This window comes from Fulmarus glacialis, unplaced genomic scaffold, assembly GCF_000690835.1.
Source record: "Fulmarus glacialis isolate BGI_N327 unplaced genomic scaffold, ASM69083v1 scaffold43251, whole genome shotgun sequence".
In the NCBI taxonomy this organism is placed as follows: domain Eukaryota; kingdom Metazoa; phylum Chordata; class Aves; order Procellariiformes; family Procellariidae; genus Fulmarus; species Fulmarus glacialis.
The window spans coordinates 109-20,728 of NW_009192940.1; the positions used below are offsets into that span (position 1 = coordinate 109).

The following is a 20,620-nucleotide window of genomic DNA, read 5'->3' on the forward strand; positions in this document are numbered from 1 at the left end:
AATCGATACGTTGAACCAAAGGGCAGAGCCGCAGGAAAGCAAAAGCCCACGGACATATTTCACCACGGACATATTTCACAGCCATCTACCGCGGAGTTTCTGAAAAGTTCCTCCAATAGCTGCGGCCAGGGAGAGGATGCAAGACGGCGCGGCAATTTGTGTAAAGGACAAAAAGAGGAGGAAACGAAGAGGTCTAAGGCTGGGCAAGATGATCAATGCAGCACCACACGCAGGGGATCAGCAGCCACACATGTGAATTACCACCCACTGCATCACCAGCTGGCAGTAGTTAAACCTCCTCGAAGATGTGACCACAGATACAATTTCTCTTGAGATACACATGCAGCTTTTTTTTTTTTTTTTTTTTAAGTTATCCATGAAAGAGAACGAAGAACATCCTTTCTTCCTCAAAACCAGAGTCTTCCTGTAGTCATAAAGTTGTTTTTCATTCTGAAGATTCTTAGAATTCAGACCTTTTAGTGGCTGAGGTTTGGAAAGCTGTTCTCCTCAGTTCATTATCGTGATTAACAACCCCCAGGGAACTATGATAGCAGAAAGCAACCAGTATACAGCAGATCAATGATCTTTGGACATGCAAATGCTTCCCTCTCCAAGTGACAGAGTGTGGTATGATGCAATATGTGCAGATTTGCTGAGGGCAGGGTTTCCTGACAGCAGCAGGGAAGGTTACTTACTGTACAGCACATAACACTTCCAAAACCATTAAGGTGCAGTTTGTCATTATGCTTGATCAGATTTGGCTGTCTTAGTCGGATCCGACAACACGCTGCAGAATAAACTACTCCAACAAAGCTGATTCACACAGGTAAAAATTCTGGCTTTGCTGTGGGATCAGGCCCTTGAACTAAGAGGCTACACAAGGAAAACAGGAATTACACAACCGGGGCTGCTCCCTGTGGAAGTTTGTAGCTACACTAGACACAACGGTAAGTTAAAAAAAAAAAAAAATGCAGCTTTACAGCCAGGCAGCATCAGTATACAATAGATGCTTTCCTTTACCTGCCAAATACTCATTTTTGAGAGGTAGAAAGCATTGAATAGAGGTTCCACACTCATGATTTATCTTTAAATAATCCTGTAAAAGTGCCCCGTACTTATTAGTGATAATTAACCCAATATTTAGTATTTAATATAGTATTGCACGTGCTCCACACTGCCATAAGGTGTTTCAGATTTATCCCCTTGTCATGCATCTAGTCAAAAACTCCCAGTAAGAGGTACTGCATGATAAACCTCTGGTCACTGAAGCAAGAAATCAATAGCCCCTATGGGTACTGCTTGCTTCAGGAAAACTGTTAGCCTAACTTGAGAGTGGCAGCAAGATTTATTCACCCCTTTTAAACAACGTGAGCAAGTTCCAGCCAGCAAGACTGATCCAGATAGTTATTTGGTGAAGCAGAAGACAGTGCAGAGAGCATCCTGGCCTAAGGAGGAAGCCTTTTAAGATGCATACTGATCATCAGTCTGTTTAGCAGTAAACTAACGAGCATGAACAAAAATGCTGCTGTCATAACCACTCAGGCAACAAAGGGTTCAGTAGCAGTGGATGGTACTGACATAATTTAACAGTTTACTCAAGTTTGAAGGCCAGGTTTGTTTCTGTAATTGTGCAGATTCTGCCTAAGCAAGCAACTTTTACAGAAGCTGTACAATGCCACAAAAATCTCTGTGGGGCTGTACTCTGCCAGGAAGACGCAGGCTGACAGTACATCCAGAAACGCTTGCAACCTCCAAGGGCAGCCTGGCACAGGGGCAGGTTCTGGTGCCTGCAGTCACCTGAGCCAACAAAAAACCTCAACCTCCATGCTGGAAGTTTTGCAGAGGGAGAACTAAGCACACCTACTTGCCCAGCTCCCTACTACACAGGACTACACCCAGTATGGCCAAGACAAAAGAGTCACTTCACAGCATGATCATTCCGAATTTTCCAAGTTGTCTACTTTGCAGATCTCACTCTTGCTATGCAAGTTGATTTCCATGCCGTAAACTGAATCAACTGCACTACATCGATGTATTCCTACTTGTCCTACAGTACAATTAAGAGACATCTAAATAAACATGCCCATGCCATTTATTTCTCAGAAACACCAGAAACAAAAGGTCAAGTTATCTTCTGAGAACTTTCTTGGTTTGATAAGCAAACAACTGCTGGTAGAATACTCCAAATGGAAGATGTTTCCAAGACTGTGGCCAATACTGCATAGACTGTTTTTGGACATGTCAAGCCTGGTGCAGAATCCCATCTTGTTACCTCCCAAAGGCAGTCTTGTGCACTGGTCAGACCTTCTGTGAAGGCTGTAACTGTGCTTTAGGAGAACTTCCCTGCCTGAGGTGGTGGGCCAAGGAAGCCCCCTGCTTGCTTGGTGGCAGCCCGGGAAGGAGCAAGACCGAGCATCTTCTGGATGTTCTGCAAAAACAAGAACAGAAGAGCAGGATAGTGTCAGACCATGATGAGGGAGACAAAGAGGAAGAAATTGCAACTCTGCTTACAAGTACAACCTTCCCACTAGTTTCAACAGATTCAGGTTCTCACCCACACAGCCTTACCAATCTGGCTACTATATATTGGACCTCTATCCCTATGCATTCAAAAAAGCTTAGCACAGAGCCAGACGACCATCCACAATGGCTACAATTAGACCTGGGCCACGCTCCCCCACCTCAACAAAAGCCTTCTGATCATTAAATTTATGTTTGGGTTGAGGGTTCTTTTCCACCTCCAGCTACACACCACATAGTCAGCTGGCAGGTACCTCATTAATGTCTTTGCACACGGATTGGTTTAAAAATCAACCTACAATAGTTATCTTTGCAATTTAACTGCAGTGCACACACAGGAGCAGGTTCCTAACATGTGCTCCCAGGCAGAACCAAAACAGCCCTCAAATTCCAGTTTCCACAAGTTCCAGAAACCCCTGTTGATGGCGGCCATCAGAGCCCGAGGATCTGCAAGCTGGCGAGGAAGGCTCTCCCCTAATGCAGCCGGAATTTGGGTCAGCAACATGGCAACCAGAGTGTGTGCCAAGTTCAAGTCATGAGCTTAGGCACAGAATTAACATGAATGCTAGTGATGCAGACAGAACAATGGTTCGGTGGAGACATGCCGTATAACAGGACATATGTAGCAAAACCCAAAAACTAACTATTGAGATGACCTCATCTGCATCTGAGCAGGGTGTTTCAGTGGAAAACAACAAACAAAGAAAGAATTAAGTAGCAGAGCGAGGCATTAGCTAAAAACTCACAGCAAAATATTTACATTTGATGTTTTCCTTCATTTTTTGTGAAATTCCTTTTAAATTTTGCAACAGTGCAACTACAAAGAGCTACCAGTTCTTTCAATTTCATCCTTCACTGTAAATAACTACAGCTCAAGATGCTGCTTACGCAGTGCAGGCAAAACAGGGACATCTGATGCAAAGGAAAGAAGAAAACAGCTGTGTCTTCCTCATGTCACCAGCTGAGTCCTAGCTATCGAGACAACAAAGGAGGAAGGAGGATTCTCTTCAAACCTGAGCATCCTCTCCAAAATAACTGTCAGGATAGGTCAGATAGCAAGGTGATAGAGTTCTTGAACATTTTGATCATGGAAGGACAGCAGACTTAAAAAAAAAAGCAGACAGAGCTTCGTAATTCCATAGTAGCTAAATTAAAAAAAAAAAAAAAAAAAATCAGGAATCATTCCAGGTGGAGACTATGGAAAGGAAGGTTTCAGCCCACACACAAGCATGAAAGTAAAGAAGGGGAACACTTGAAAGGGAGTTACATCAGGTTTAGTCCATGGCCTACATAAATCAGCCACTGGTTGATATTCAGCAACTGAATATATGTGAAAGTATTTCACTGTGGGGGACTCCTTCATGTGGTTCCTTTTCTCAGAGCTTCCTTAGTAAAGAGACGAACGAAAGGAGAAAACAAAAACAGCTAAGGGACAGATTCAGCAACACCAGAGGGTGCTGCAGAGTCAGCAGCAGGTAGGACCAGGATCCTACCAGTTTTCTACAGGCTCACCCGTGGAGTAAAGATCCTAGCAGAGCATCCATGGAAGCAAGGAAGTGTGCACTGCCTCCTCCCTGTTCCTTTATCAAGAGAGAGGAGAACTGTGGTGCTAAATTTTACTCCATCTGCTTGAACAGTTCCAAGAGGAAGAGAGATGACAGCTTGTCTGTATGTGGATTCAAGACTACAGTCACTCTCCAGCATTATCCTTCCTTAGTAGTTCCCTCCTTCCTGTGGAAGGCAGCTATCCTCCTGCACTAGCTGCAAAGTAAGTTTTGCTGGACAGCAGTCCTGAAGTCTACACAGATGGAAACACCAGGGCTGGGGCAAGGTCCTGCAGAAACCTGTCCTGTCTGCTGTGGGCCACATTGCACAAGGAAGTCTGCAGAGTCTACTTCCAACACAAACAAGACCATCACTTTCAGGAGCAAGGGAGGGAAGACTGTAAGACTTAAGGATCCAAATTCCTCATCTGAGCTCTTCTGAACTTTCCTCAAATGACTGCAGGAAGGACAGGAGCTGCTTCTGCTTTTGTCTTAAAACCCAGAAGGAGCCTCAAAGACCAGGCAGCAAGTGGCTCCCTGCTACAAGATCAGGCCATGTGGGAAAGTGCACTCCTAGCAGTAGGGATAATTGCTGGCTCCCTTTCCCACTGGGAACATGTTTCAGAGAGAAGCAGCCTAATCTACAGTTCAGGCATGTGTGAAAAGGAAATGAAGACCAGCAAATGCCTGAGGAATAGCAGCATATTCCTCTTCACAAACAGCACAGGTGAAGGCTGGGAGCTCAGAAACAGGGACAGAGGATGTAACCCTGACATTATGCCTCCCGCCCAGCCCAGCAGCAGACTTTCCCAGCTGAAACCCAACAGCTCAAGGACCCTAGGAAGGCCTCTCCCAGCAACCCTCCTCTCTCCAAACAGGAAAGCAGGAGGAACTAGGGGACAGGATTTACGTGCCAGGGAGAGCTGGGAACAGCGCAAAGGAAGTTACTCACTGTGAGTTGACTATTTCGGGAGATGCTGGCCAGGTCACAGGCAGCAAGCTTCCCAGTCTGTGTTTGAAGAGTTTATCACCCTCACATGCCTGGGGACCACATGAAGAGACTGCCTGATGTTGCTACTGCCCATCCCACTAATGTCAGTTTAATCACCATCCAGTTAGTCTCCCCACCCTCATGTCCTCCCCTGCATTTCCCTCCAGGTCACATTTTTTTCACACACACACGAGTTCCTCTACTTCTGAGCTCCATAGGGACATGTCTCTTCCCTGCCTTTGATCCCTTCACAGGCAGCTCCAGGATTTAAGGGAATATGTTCTCCTTAGTTTGTCCACAACCTGTTCCCTGACTTTTGATACACCTCCACTCCTCCTCCTGTGTCAGCAGCATCAACCCAGACACTAACTCCCACATCAGTTCTCCTCCCTTGGGCTAACAGCTGTTTTGAAGCTGACCTGCCGAGATTTCCCCTTTTGCACACAGTGAAACACAAAGGGTGACAAAGCTTTCACCTCCAAGGTTATCGAAAGCACCAAAATCAAGTCTTTGGCACCATTTTAAGCCCTTAATTACTTTCTTCCCCTCTCCCCTGGCCTCTCACAGCCCTTCAAAGTCCTCTTCCCAATGCTGTTATCAGTTCTTTCAAATAGTAATAAAGCCAAGAGCGGGATGCCAGCAATCACAGCTTCAGTTCCTAGCTTTTGCACAAACTAATGTGGCTGGTCTCTGCCCTTCCCTCCATGTAGCAAGGAGGAAGAAACTGAGCTGCCTAACAGCTGGAGAACTGCAGGTATAGTTAACCACGATCACGTAGATAAGGCAGCACTATGAAGACTGCAATCTAACACTTCAGAACAAAACCACCTTCCTCCAGAGCAATAAAGTAACTGCCGTGCTCCACAGGGCCATCGGCATGAACTCTCAAGCACAAGTGCAATTTTTTTCCGGAACTTCTCTTGAAAGCCCAACCCACTGCGAACAGCTTGGCATTTCTGCCCTGAACCAGACCAGACCACCACTCAGTTCATGCTGTCTACTGATTTCACAACAGAAAACATCAGGAAATGCCCAGGACTAGAACTAACCACAGGAATTATATTTTTGGACAAAAAAAAAAATCCATGGGGGATTTTTCAGCAAGGGAGTTCCCCATCAACCCAATGCGTGCAGAAAAATCTTGCTGATGGTGCTATTTAGTTTCATATAATAATCTGCCACATCGGAAAGAAGGGACTTTCCATGTAACAGGTGAGTAACACAGAGCCACACCACACAAGATTGCCTGAAGGAACAGCATCAGACCACAGCATCCCAGGAATTCAGGAAGATGATCCTAAGAGCCAAAAAGGTCTCATTTCTTTCAAAGCAGCAAACACTGCTCCAGTTACTGGGAAGTGAAACAAGATTTGTCTTGCAGCAAACAGAATGAGGAAGCCCCTGGCCTTTGGTACTCTGAAGCTGGCCCTGCTTGGAGTGAGGGGTGGGCCAGATAACCTCCAGGTGACCCTTTCAACATAAATTATTCTACAATTCATTATCTCCTTTCACATAGGACCAGACAGAGATGCATTTCAGCACAAGCATCCGATACGGAGAGCTATGGAGAATTCGATTCACTAGCATGCACTTTGTGACTAAAGGAACTCTATTATTAAGCTGCTCCATCAACCTTATCCAAACTTCTGACAGCAGCTGGCATAACACACCACTTCCCTTTGCTGATCTGCTTTAAGTCTTTAAGTCCCTCAGCACCCCCTGAGAAAAAGCAACAAGTCAGTCAAGGAGAAAAGCAGCAAGAATTCAGAAAGTGAATCAAAGAAAAAGGAAATATAAACGCAGAAGAGCAGATAATTTGCACCTAGTTGCACCAGCATTCATCCAGCCTCCAGAGTCTATTAACTTATCCCCACCACTTTCTGGGGAAACTTGGCAAAGTAGACTTCTGGTTGCACTGAGAAGGCCCACTTGTCCTCACCACTCATTCTGCTAGTGAACCTTCCTGAACAGGCACTTCCCTTATCCTCACTGATCCTTCTCTTTTCAAAAGATGGGACTAACCAGTTTCACTGGGGAGCTATGTGTAGCCTACTCTTGGCTTATCACACCAGACTCCCTTTGTGTGTCACATCCCTAACACTGGGAGAGACTTGATACCAAAGGTAAAGTTCTTAAGACTCTGAAAAAAAACAGGCAGTCAGCAAAAAGAGGAAGGACAAACTCAAAAGAACAGGTTTAACTCTTTCCTCACTTTTCTAGAAAATTTATGGACTGATTGAATCTATAAAACCTCAAGCCATCAAGAAAAGTTTCCCCTGAAGATGCTACACTTCTCTTTTCTCATATTACTGTAAGAGTCATAATTACTAACACGCAGTACTTGGATCAGCTTCTGATGGAGACAATCTCTTGGTATGGCAATCCACGAAGTTATCAGACACACACACACAAGGAAGGAACCCATTTCTGCCAACTCTATCCTAGCACCTTGGTGCAAGTCTCCAGTCAAGTCTTCCACACCAGTCCAGGATAGCGACTGTTTTTATGATCCCAATCTAGAATTGCTTTGAATATGAAGCATAGGAACGAAGGCAAACACAGAAACCACAAACAGATCAAAGATTATACCAGCAAAACTGGACAGCAGTAATAGTCTCCTCTTTATGGATGGAGATGTGCTTTCCCTGCTCCAGGAATGCAAGAGACACAGCAATGTACTCACCTGTCTGATTGACATTGTGCAGAGAATGTAGAGGAAGATGAAGGAGCAGTCAGTGTAATCCTCACCCAGAAGGTTGCGGTGGGAGAGACCTTGGATGTACGAGAGGGGGATAAACGGAAGCTTTGCCACCACTCGACCATCAAATCTGGAAAAGAGAGCACTGGATCACAACTGGGGACAGTAAGAGTCTTTGGCTATAGAAAGAACAAGTGAGCATCTTCAACAGGCCACCAGAGCAGACTAAGACCACATGGAAGGCTAAAAAGCCATGCTGTCTTCACCAGTCCACCTCTATAAATACACCTCTCTCACAAAGCCTTCCACACCCAATCATCCACAGGGTAAGTAGGCTTGCCTCAATAATAGTTTTGCCATAGTCAGAGCCAAAGTGTTTGATAGTGATTTAAGTGATCAGCTGGACAAGCTGTTTCATAAAAATCTTAGTGTTTTGCAGTTTACTGGTGCATTTTATTTAAAAGTCAAACTTAGCAGGTAACTTCCCAGAACACAGTCAGCACTTGAATAAAAGATAGATGACTATCACCCTGCTGTATTGCAGTTAATGCAAGAAGATGGATTCTTTGCTTTAAGCAAAAGAGCATTTTTTTAAGCAGAGCATAAACCAAAGACACCTTTTCCTTTCCTAGAGCAGCTATACTTCTCAGCACAAGAAGGATGCATAAGAGAGCCATCAACAGAATGCTTTTTAATACCAACAGTCTTCTCTACATTAGCTCTGAAGACAAAGGCAGTGCAAAGGCAGGATGATACCACATATTCCAAGCAGCCTGTCCTGCTCCTGGAACTCCTCCAGGTACACATTCCAGGGCATCAGGCAGAGTGTGAATTCTGGCCAGTTTGCAAAGATTTCTCCCAATCCAGACAGTCGACCCAATCTTTTGAAGTAAGTGTGTATAATGCCTCATCAGCATGTGCATATTTGGATGTTATTTTCTCTGCATGTGCTGATTTTCTAACAGGTGTTTCTTGTTTCAAGAGATCCTAAATGAGCCTTCTTTCCTGTGGAGATGCATTCACACAGCTACAGCTCAAACACACGCCAACTTTGTTTACATCTCAGAGGCAGTTTGGCAAAAGAGCTAGGAACGGATGTTTATCTCCCTGTAACATCCCCCAGTGGCTTAAAATTCTGCGTTATAGTGACAAGTACTTCAGCAGTAGCACCCCGAGGTACCTGCTTTCAATTCCAGCAGGTTTTCACAGTTATCATGAAGGGGTACTGAAATGCACAACTCCTAGAGGAAGACAGAGAATTGATTGCATTAAAAAGTTTCTGACAAGAGAAAATTGAAACACACAGAAGCTAATTCCTCTCCCAGGAGAAATCCCATCTGCTTGGATGCCACCACTGCCACAGATCTCGCTGCCCTAGCTTACCTTTTAAGCATTCTGCTCTTTGGGTTTAAACCAGCCTTCTTGACACTTACATATCTTTCCAGCATGGTCCACCCTGCTGCCCCATTACTACTGACACTCTAAGAAAGAGAGCCAGTCATCACAGTAATTTCCATTTTGGCTAAGCTGGCACTTGGCAAAGGTGATGTGCCCAGCCACAGAGTAGCAGCGTCTGCATTGTACTTGTCCAAAGGGCAGCACATCATGCTATTTCCATGCAATTCCTGCTCCTTTCGTCCCCCAGAGCGATGAACTCATTCAAGAACAGGAAAGGCAAGCAAATGAGGCTACAGCCAGTGCAAGTGTAAGCCACCCTTTTCCTCCTTTTCACACCACACCCACAGCACCTCCATGGATGACCTGGCAGTAGCAGCTTCCCAGAGGGAGCCTAAGAGCCTCCTGAATTCATAACTGAAGTACGCTCCTCCTGAGACAAGCAGATGCTCTTTATGCTATATCAAGAGAAAGAGAGAACCAGCTCCCTCAAACCATTCTATCAGCTTCAAACAGTGCAAGTACAACCCATCAAAGCTGCCATTCAGATACAAATGCACTAGCTACCTTGTACTGAGACCAGGAGCAAAAATTTAACTATCTAGCCCCAAAGGCAAGACAGCCAAATCTTTAGATCTTAATTCAATAGCCTCAGCTATTAGCAAGAAAGCTATTTCAATTCCAACAATCAATGAGCTCTCTGGATACTCCTGCCATTCATGTTCAGGTTCCCTCTAGAGAAAGAGACAGTTAAAGGAAAGATATGCCCAAAAGCTTAATGTCAACTCTGTGGCTTGTAACATAGTCTCTGTGGGCAGGAATCCTCAAAAGAGGAACAAGACAAGTAAACTTGGTGGTCTTAAAGGAGAGGAAACCAATAAACTGATTTTTTAGGTTAATATCTATGGAAGGAGAAGCCACACGGGATTTAACCAAAATCAATTCCTTCCTAAAGCTCTTAAATGAACTTAGTCCTGTAACACTTGTCAGTCGTAGCATACTCTGAACTGCCTCTCCCCACTCTAGGAAAGTGAGCAGAGTAGGGTGGGGTTTTTTTAGTTTGTTTTTCAGTTTGTTTCAGGGGCAGAGGTGGTGGTAGTGTTTGTATTGCAGCCAAATAGCTAGGCAAGCACTTGAAGGCCTCAGGTGCAGCACTATAAATCCCCCACAGACGCTATGTTGCCGGGCACATGACTCACAACGCACCTCCATCCCTGCTAAGGGCTGCAGTGAAATGAGACATCAATGACTCAAGACTGTCCCCAAATTTTTAAGTCCTTTAGTGCTGTGTTCATCTGCTCAGTTTCACAGCATTCCAGAGAATGCTAGATGCTGAAGTCTCACTAAGCTGAATAAAGAAAGAGCCCACACAGTGGCACTTCTGTTATTATGTTACCCCCTGTTTGCAATTTATCCACCCGCAGACTTGCAGTAAAATAATAATCGACTGTATCCTGGGGACTGCCAGCACAGAGGCCAAAGGTTTTGATGCCCAAGAACATAAATTCCTGTTTGCAGGACAAGTATATTGGCCAGATATTAAGCAGCCTCCCAAAGGTTATACTAGCCATATTCATGTTACCTTCAGATTTAGCAGCCAATGGGAAGGTCACATTTCAAGACTGAATCAAGTTTTAAAAGTCAAGCACAGTCTTTCAGTTTTGCATGTCTGAAACAAAGCTGTCTATAACCATGCAAACCAGTTTAGGCTTTTTTTTGTCTTTGTTTTTTTTTTTTTAAAATTAGACCCATCCCAGGTCATTTTTAAAGAAAAAGAAGATTAGAGCCCATGCCTGGACCTGTTAGTATTTTGACTCTGATCACCTTAAGTAGGGCAACAATGAACTCTGCAATTACAGCTCACTTCTAAGAGCAAGGGAGCTGACACAGCTTTGCTTGCGAGAGCATTCTTTGGTCACACTATTATAGCAAAGCCAAAGAAGCTGAAGACTGTAGCTGCTTGCCCGACATCTACCAAACTTGCCCTTACCAAGATGTTCCCAAGCAGAAGGGATGTTACAGTTGTGTCTAGATTGAATGCAATTTGTTCAGTTTGATTGTATTCAGCATGCAGTGTTCCCTCTTGAGCAGAACATGCGTGTGGTGACCAAACAACCACATCTTCATATGAAATATTGATCCATTTTATACAGATTAGTTATGTTTCTTGGATGAACTCTGTCACTGTAACACTTCAGCTGATAGAGGGAAAGTGGAGAATATATTCACCATGAAAATTTAAGAAAAATCCAGAAAGTTGATACTTACATGGAGTTGAACATTCCCATCAAGGCAGTGAAGCAGAATCCAATGGCAAACATGGATTTCATCCGGACCTGCAAGCAGAAAGGTCAGAGATAATCAAAACAACAGGCCTACACTGAGGGATTATGGGCTCACACCCTTAAGAACAGGCTTTGTACAGCATCACTGGAATCTAGAAGGAAAAAAGATAACTCAGAAGGCCAGAGGGATTGTAAAAGTGACTGGAGAACTCCCAAAGAGAAGTTTGGTCAACAGCTGGGTACAAAGGCAGCCACAGAGTGGACCACTGATGTGAAGAGCTGCTTTGGGGCGGGGGGAAGTGCTCAAGAACTGTCCTGTTACCTTCCACAGGTTGTTTTTTTTCCTTAAGCCTATACAACCAATCAGCAGGGGATCATTATGAAGACAGAACTTACAAGAGGAAGTCAGACAATTCTACTCTGAAAACATCATGGAGACTTATAAAGATGAAAATAGCTAAGGTTGGGCATGAGATGAGGCAGTAACTGCTGGAGAACTCTGTGACTCATACTAAAATCTGTAGCTATTAGAGATCATCCAGAAGGACCTTTCAGGAGGAAAAGCCGCTATATCTGCCAATTGAACAAAGTCTTTCTGTCGGAAAGCTGACTGAAATCTTCAGCAGTTGGGAACTGGCTTTAACTTTCTTACCATTGACAAGTCTCTGTTGTTATTCTTCAGTTTCTCTTCTTGTCTCTCTGCAAAGACAAAACCAACAACAGTTATAATCAGTTATACCAACCTAGAAACCAGAGTGTTTTAATTTCCAGGAAGACTTAACCTTCTTGGCTCTCCAAACAAATAACACTTCCAAAACCAACTCTAGCTCTGTACGCCAGAGAGTAGATAGTGAAAAACTGTACATAGCCAACTGCTTCTCCACCACAGCAACATGCAGCAAAGCTGGCACAAAAGAGGAGGAGGCTAGAATCACATTCAGCACTTTTGAAAGAAATGCACAGAATGTCAAATTTGCTAACTCAACCAACTAACACAGTAGCATGAACAATGTTGCCAGAAAACAGAGACAGTGCCTCTATATCACACTTCCGAAAGACAGGAGTCTCAATTTGCTGCACACCAGGCTCACCATTATAAATACATTATATAAGAAAGGATTTTGTTTTGGAGGTGTCAGAATGGACTCCGAAACCGTACACAGAGCCAGGAGCCGCGCCTCAGCAAGGCTAATATGCTGCTGGTCTTAGTAATGAATTTTGGACCCTTGTCACACCTAGAAGATTCTCCAAAGAGAAAAGATATTTTCTACATTAATTTCAGTAACGCGTGTATTACTATGCTTCGCAGAGAATACTTGAAAATACTACTTTGGAAATTTAGTTTGTCCTTAAGTCGCCACAAATTTAAAGGATGCCCAGTTTTCTGAGAGGGCATTTTTGCATGTCCTTCATTGGAGGACTGCTCTGGCCTTGAGCGTTATCCACCACCTGCCACCTTTCTTGTCCCACATCCCCATCGTCCCTTGTCCACTACACTCCTCTCAGACTGAGGATCCAGAGAGGCAGCCAGGGCTTGGAAGCAACACCTAACTGAAGAAAGATGTGGACGATGAAGAAATATCCAAAGAACAGTGTGAGCGAAGAGAGGGGGGCTGCAGGAGGACCGTCAAGGGCTATACAGCATGCAAGTTGTCCAGTGGATCCCTGCTGAAGTTTCAGTACAAGAGGCCCACAACACAGAAACTCAACAGTTACCTTTCAAGCCCCTGCTAAATACAGGGACTTGCAGTAAGCGTTATGAACAGCAATAGCAACACCCCTATCCAATTTCTTAGAATCCTTATTGCTATTTTCAATTGCTCCTAACTACAAACCATTCACTCTGGCAGGAACTTTCCAGACACCTGCTTCCTGATCCAGGTGGAGAGTTTTGTTCTGGGACATTTCACCATCCACGGGCCAGCTCTTTAGGAATCACATTTGGCACAAATACTTGTTTTTTCCCTCTGCTACATAACTAACCATCTATTTAGATGGGCTAAAGGTTACATAGGGATAAAGAATACATCCCCAATCCCCCAATATACCTGACCTGTTCCTCACCCATTTCTACAAATTCAAAACAAACAGGCTCCGGGTATCCTACCACCTTACATAAATGGTCTACTCCTGTGGCCCAAGTCATACACAAGCAGCTTTTAAGTACTCTGCTATACAGCTGGGTAGAGGCACAGAGAAAGAGGACTGGGTCAACAAGCAGCACCCTCGAGTCCAAAATCTTATTCTGCTCATTGGAACACAAACCATGAGGATACAGGGATACAGCAATAATCTTATTTGCCAGCACTGGGTTTTTGTTTTGGTTTTTTTGTTTTGTTTTGTTTTGCTGTCTACCCAGCACTCGTGGACTCCTGGGAACATCACTGTCTCTTCTTCTAGGGGCACATGGACACAGAAAGCAATAGCAAAGTTTAAGCTAAGAAACGCACTCCTTGAGCTGAAATGACAGAAGGCTGCACCATGATGTTAAAGGTGTCCTGTTCAGCAGTGTGAAAGGAGATTTAGACACAATGTGACTGAAGTTCGTTCACTTTACACTTAAAAATAAAAAGTTTGATAAGTAGGAAACACCAAATTAAGCCTTCCCATGCAACTTTCTCCCTATCTCCTTGTGCATATGCATGATTCATCCCTTATGTAACCAAGCAATATCATACACACACCTCCTGCCTTATTCTGTGTACAAAACAGATGGTAACTGAGGCAGGTCTGTACCACAGCTGTGACTTATCTGTAAAGCCTCGTCTCTTTTTTTTTTTTTTTTTTAAACTAGAATGGTAGAATTTAAAGGAACTCCAGCACAAGTAAATTTGCTGTTACAACAACGCTACATCTTGCAGAATGATTCGATGTCCGGTAAGTTACTAGGATCAGAGATTTCAAAAGCAGTTAACAGCTGTGAGTCATTTTCTGGATGTCCAGCTTGACATTTAGGGTCTGATTTTTCAGAAACACTAAGAATTCAGCTTCGCCTGAAAACAAATGAGACACTGAAGTTATGCAGCACTTGCAAAAAAAAAAAAAAAAAAATCAGTCTCAATATCTTAGGCTTGGTCAGCAAGCATCACAGCAAACAAAATCAGTGGTCATTTCCTAAGTTCCGTTCTTAGTCCCTTTGTGCTTTGTTTTTCATTTGCAAAACAAGATTATTTCAGTGTATAAAAAAAATTGGTGGAGCATCTGAATTCCTCATATTCTACTGTTTATTAGTTTAGTCCAAGCACAAGTAAAATATTCTCTGCTAGGAACATAGCTTGGATAGCGCTCTGCAAAAAAGTCATTGCCACACATTCAAAAGTGACCATATGTTACAACAGTATGTAACATTAAAAAGTTGCCTTATCCACCAAGTAGTATTCATCCCATGCAGGGATTATTCAAGATTAAGAACTGAAAATGCACAAGAGGAAGAATTTTGGCTCCTGTCCCTTCAGGAGTCTAACGATAACAGGTTTTATACCTAGGAAGAACTGTTTGAAGATATGTTTATAATTATTCCCAAGCTTTGTACAGATCAAATGACTAATCCAGCTACCTGGTGTTACAGAGGAATGAGGAAACCAACTCCCAGGAGCTCTCAGAAGTGTTCCTGCCACAATTTCTGTAATACTTTAACCGGGCTTTGCTGCACGTTTTACTTTAGAGTCCTGCAGATAACAGAACTTTCTAAAGCTCTCCATTAACCATCTACCACATTGTTCTTGTATAGTTCCATACTTAGAGTTACCTTTACCCAGAAAGACTTAAGCTTATTGACAATGAAAAAGAATGGAAAAATAAAACACTACTTAAAATTGAGCAAAACTAATTTAATCAAACTTGAAATAAATCTAAGGGCAGTCAGAGTTAACATGTAAACACTTTCAGCTCTGAAGTATTCAAATGAGGAAAAAAAAAAGAAAGATCCAAAAATCACAATCATACAGTCATACAGCGATTGCAAGCTGACAGTGCACTGCAGCAAAGAGCTTTGACAACAGAAGTTAATAACAGTCATGGATACAAAGGCTCAAATCGGAGAGAAAGGCAACCAGTTCAGCAAGAAGTGCTGCTCCTCTCAGTGATGCTGCCCTTCTCTGTATTTAACTAAAACTATCAGGAGGCTAGATGTCTCCTGTCTTGGAAGAGTAAGGCAAAAGCGTTCATATTCCAGTCATCAAGCCAAGAATCAGCTCTAGTAATAAGTAGTTTTGAAAGGCAGTAAAGGATAATCACTTCTATAAGTTTCTCAACCTTCACCTTCCCTTGTTCTTGGGGCACCGCACTCTTCTCCCAGTCTTACCTATTTTCTTTTTCTGCTGTCGGCCTGCTGATTCAGTTATTGTTTCTTTCTTCTTTTCCACTGCCAAGTGAAAAGATAGATATTCCATCATTTCTGCATAGGGATACCACCACCCCTTTTCCACACACCAAACAAAACATTTCATTCCTTTAGGGAACAGGGGCACAAAAGGAAGTTAGGTATGACTAAGAGGATATTCAGAATCAGTAAGTTATAAACCACCAATGCTGACTCCACCAAACACTTAAAATAATAAAAAAAAAATTCAAAACCCTGGATGAGATATCAGAATATTTAAAGGGTTAATTTTAAACTCTGTCAAGAGGCCATTACATTGTTAACTGAGCAGTCTGGGGACAATTTTGGCTCAAATGACCCTTGCTGATTTGTCATTAGTACTAGACAGTACTTTTGATTCAGCAAGTGTAATGAAAAGAGCTTTGTGGCAAGCTCTGCTCCCGATTATCTGCAGTGGGAAGCAGAATACAGGAAAGCCTGTGTTCCCGTACATCCCTTCTTCACAGGCAGGCATTCTCAGGGGAAATGCTGTCCAAGCAGTCGGCCACAGCCTCTCCATTCTTCAATTAATTAGTACTGAAGCATTTCCAATATTTTAAAGTAGAAGCCTAAGCTCAAAGTTACTAAGACCCTAAATGAGACACTCACCAAGCATCTGCTAACAACTACCACTGCAGCAAAAAAGGCTAACATAAAGCCAGCATAGTGAACTTACAACACAGTAAATGGGCTGCTCAACTGCAAATGCTCTTCTACTGACAGCAAGAAGAGCTTTTGCAGAAAGTAAGAGACATTTTAATTTAAGACCTAAAACAAGAGTACTACAAGAAGTGAGGATGATAAAGCATGGCTATGGTCTAACAACAGATAGCAACCCTTTATTCACTCTAAACTCTATGTATCTATACCGTATCTACTCTACCAACGAACAGACTTGGCTCCTTGTTAGCTCACAGAACCAGCTAGAGACCTGAGCATTAGGATTCTTCTCCCATAGGAAGTACTAGCTGAGCACAGATCTAGCCTTGATTTCAAAGCACAGGTGAAATAAAGAGAGCCAGCCCTTAAAGTCACACAAGGATTCGTAGTGCTGGCTTCTGAAATGGCCGACATATGCAAGTCAGCCACAACTGCTAAGAAAACCACACTAGCCCAAACAAGATACCTAAACATCATCTCTTCCATGGTAATGTAGTAAGACAGAATTGTTTTTTCCAAAGAACAAGCATACCTCTGATGGGCAGGCTAGCACAAGGGCAAAAAACAGGGAAGGCTGCTCAGAGGGAATGCTGGAGAGAGGTGCCAGATGACACAACACACCCAGCGCTCACAGAATGCTCTCTCCACAACCTTCCTTATGCCAAATCCAGCTGGGGGATCCTGATCAGTCCATCCCAACCCTAGTCCACATAACCCCATGGCCCCCAACTCTAAACCCAACTGGAGAACACTTTGCCTCTTTTCAGGCCTACAAGCCCTAACAAGAGGGCTCCTCCAGACCCCAGCTTCGCTCTAGACAGCACTATTAAGCCTTATGCCAACCCGAAAGAACTCTACAGCCCTACTTCCCTTATGGTTCCAGCAGAAGAAATAACTGTCAGGCAGTCTCACAAGCCTGTCCTTGGGAACATACATGACAACATAGCAGCAATTCTAGATAGCCTTCAGCCTTGCAAATTTACCACTACATTTACACCAGAACATTTACTATAACCTCTGCAGCAGTCTCAGACAATGCTGTGCCTCTCAGCAGAAAGGAGAGGACAGGAAGGGATGAAACCAAGGACTGAGTAACAACGTCTGCTCAAGCACACTACTTGGCCCATCTGTTTTTGCAAATCCTAAGGATTGCTAGGACTCTCATGGGAGAGCTTAAAGATCTCAAATGTGTTTTTTCCTGTTTCAGATGCGTTAGATAATAGTTGAAAGGTGTGGCTCAAGTGGTCTACTTTGCAAGTTGTCTGTAAGTCATCAGGTCAGCCAGCTGTCCTTAGCGCAGGAGAGAAAAAAAAAAACCACACAAAAAATAAAGCTGAATTTTTAGTGACTCCTTATTCGGTTTTACTTTTTTTTTGTTGGGGGAGGGGAAATCAAACACGAAGATTAGAAACTAATTGAAATGCATGAACCTCACATCTTTCCCTTCACAGATTATAGCCTAGATACCAGGAGAGCTATAAAAACAAACAGCATTAAACTCTTACAGCAATCATTAAGCCCCAGAGATTAAGCCCTGCTAACTGCTTTTCGAGTTCCATAGCACAAACACACTAGAACATTAACTCTAAGTTTTCAGCTGGGTTTCAACTACCTCTCTAACTTGCTCTTCTGGGGCTAATTCTACCCTACACATTTTTGTCAGCCAAGTGGGATTAAAGCGAGGCAGGCAGAGATGCAATCCCCATCTGATACTGCTGTGATGACAAAAGCCCCTAATTTAGGAGCTGTGACACAAGCATGACTATACTTCAACTCTTTAGTTTATTTTGCCCAGGGGAAGGCTGGAATAAGCTAGACTGGAAAGAGCATGCTTTGATAATATTGTTCTCTCACACGCTAAGCGCGCTGATATCATGGTGAAATATTTTTAAAGTAAAACCAGCTCAGGTTTGGCCCCAGTTGTTGTGTGCTGCCTCTTACTGCTGCAACTTGTGTAGGGTGCATGCAGTTGAGTTTGAAAGGTCAGCTGAATTTCTCCTCTGCCCCCTGGCTTCTGATACAGACAGGTCCATTGAAACACTCCATGCTCAGACCCTCCTGTTGACCATTCCTCTTAATATCCGATGCATATCTTCTGAATGCTCACCCTCAGCTCCCTTTTCTCTTCCTCCCTCATTCTTTGTTCAACCCCTCCCAGGCCTCTCAGATCTCCTCTCTATCGAAGTAACCTGGGACTTTTTTCCTAATCAATTCTATTTGTTTCCAGTTTACATTAGTATAATTTATTTTTATATCAGCTGATAGCTCAGACCTTTCTATCATGGCTTTGTCTTTACTCATCCCCCACCATCAATCATCACTTTCAATCTTTACATATAATGCTTTCCTCTCATGGTATTCATTATTCAAACCTAGCTCTTTCTTACTACAGATCTCAAATTCTCCACTGCCCTGGAAAAGCAGAAACTGCATCTTTGAATTTGTTTCAGGCATTGAGAGGAATCTACACATACAGACACTGGCTACTGATGTTCAGAAAAGAAGATGCCAGTACCGATCTCTTACTCCCTCCCATCCTCCATTAAGAGGAGGGGCAATCCAGACAAGGCACCAGGTCTTTGTACTAACCTTCCCTCCAGCAAGAGACAAGAATTAAGGACAGAAATAAGTCTCCTCAATATGGATTTGTATAACTTGTAAAATTAGGCTCCTATGAAATTCAAGCCGAAGAAAGTTCTCTGCCTTAGCAGAAGGGGCAGCAATCAATTTGACATCTGCTAAAGCACGATATAACAAGAGCAGCAAGACATGTTCTCTAATGTCTGAAGAGTACTTACACTTCTTGCTCTGTTTTTCCACTTCAGCCTTTAGTCTCTTGTATTTGTCTGTTCGGTATACCAGCACCCAAGTTATACCTGAAACAAATACTCAGCAAGTAACTAGACAAGTAAAGACCTCTTGTAATAATAGGGATACAAGTTAGCAAATACATATGCAATAAAATACACGTCATGTCTACAAAACCACATTATAATACAGCAAAGGTAGTACCACAAATCACCGGAAAGCTATATCATCACTTTCCTTCAAATCCCCTTCTCAAGTTCCATGTAGCAATGGTACCTATGAATTAGATGTCTTTAGAAATTACCGGCTATCTTACTGAGCACTGCTGTTTTGTGGGACTCATTCAGTTCCTTCATGCTCATATTTACCAGCTGTTGCTCACCTTAAAAACAGGAGTTGATTAAGGCAATAAACATCTTTGTGTTCTGCATTTTCATAGCACCTAATTAAGGCCCGAAGAATAATTCCCACTCCTACCAGGACCTGCCCATTAGTAGTGGCACATTTTAAAGGCAAATAGAGGTATTAGGCTAGAAGAGAGCTCAAGAGATTCTCCAGCCTAACTCCTTGCACTCACACATGGTCAAAATGAGATGTGCTACAAGTGCAGAACCAGTGGTTTGTGAACAGTTTAATCTGAGCTCCTACACAAAGAAGGCTTTTGGCCCTTTTTTTGGCTTTGTTTTATTAACAGGACTGTGCTACTAAGAGCCAGGGATCACCAGCTGCAGAGAAGGGAACCCTGTAGGTGCTTCTGAGATCAACAGAGCTTTGTGCTGTGAAAGGCAACAGGTGTGTACACCACCTAACCCCAAATGCAACGCAGTAGGGCTCCTAAAAAGCAAGTATGATATTCCACCTGAGACTTTCCCTGCCCTTGAATGCCCAAAGACAGTGTCTTGCAGCTCTGGTACGAAGGAGATTTTGGGATATAGCTCAGTGCCAGGAAGAAGGAGCAGCCTCTGACTTTGGCTACCCCAAAAGGGACCTATCCAACCTGTCTTTAAAAAGCTGCACCTATTTCAACACCCTACCATTTAAAAAGCCTTTTCAAGCAACCAATCTAAGTCACCATCACTGCAAGTTCAGGCGATTTCTTCACAGCCTTCCCGCAAGAACTACAGAAAAGCACCAGTGTCCTCTTTCAGGCACACTGAAAACTGTTAGCCCATCCTCCCATAGCCTTCCTCCTTCTAGACCAATTCCCACCGCTCCATATCAGAGATCAGTTTTGTTTAAGAGTCATTCACTGCTACCCTCCGGGGTGCCTACACTCTGCCTATACCGGCCTCCAAGCACCAGGCCTCAGGTGGCCCTGAGTAACTGAACCTTGTTTTACGCCCTCACTGGCCTGCTTTC

At 43.4% G+C, this 20,620-nt stretch overlaps 1 protein-coding gene across 1 annotated transcript; it reads right to left on the reverse strand.

Annotated features, from left to right (window-relative positions):
• Nucleotides 1–1,944: 1,944 nt before the first annotated feature.
• On the reverse strand, nt 1,945–19,643 carry TMCO1 (transmembrane and coiled-coil domains 1; the record flags this gene model as incomplete). Its single annotated transcript, XM_009587264.1, has 7 exons — nt 1,945–2,428; nt 7,739–7,883; nt 11,417–11,484; nt 12,086–12,132; nt 15,737–15,796; nt 19,252–19,341; nt 19,566–19,643. Coding segments are annotated over 7 exons (587 nt in total), but the record flags the coding sequence as incomplete, so codon positions are not given.
• Nucleotides 19,644–20,620: the final 977 nt, after the last annotated feature.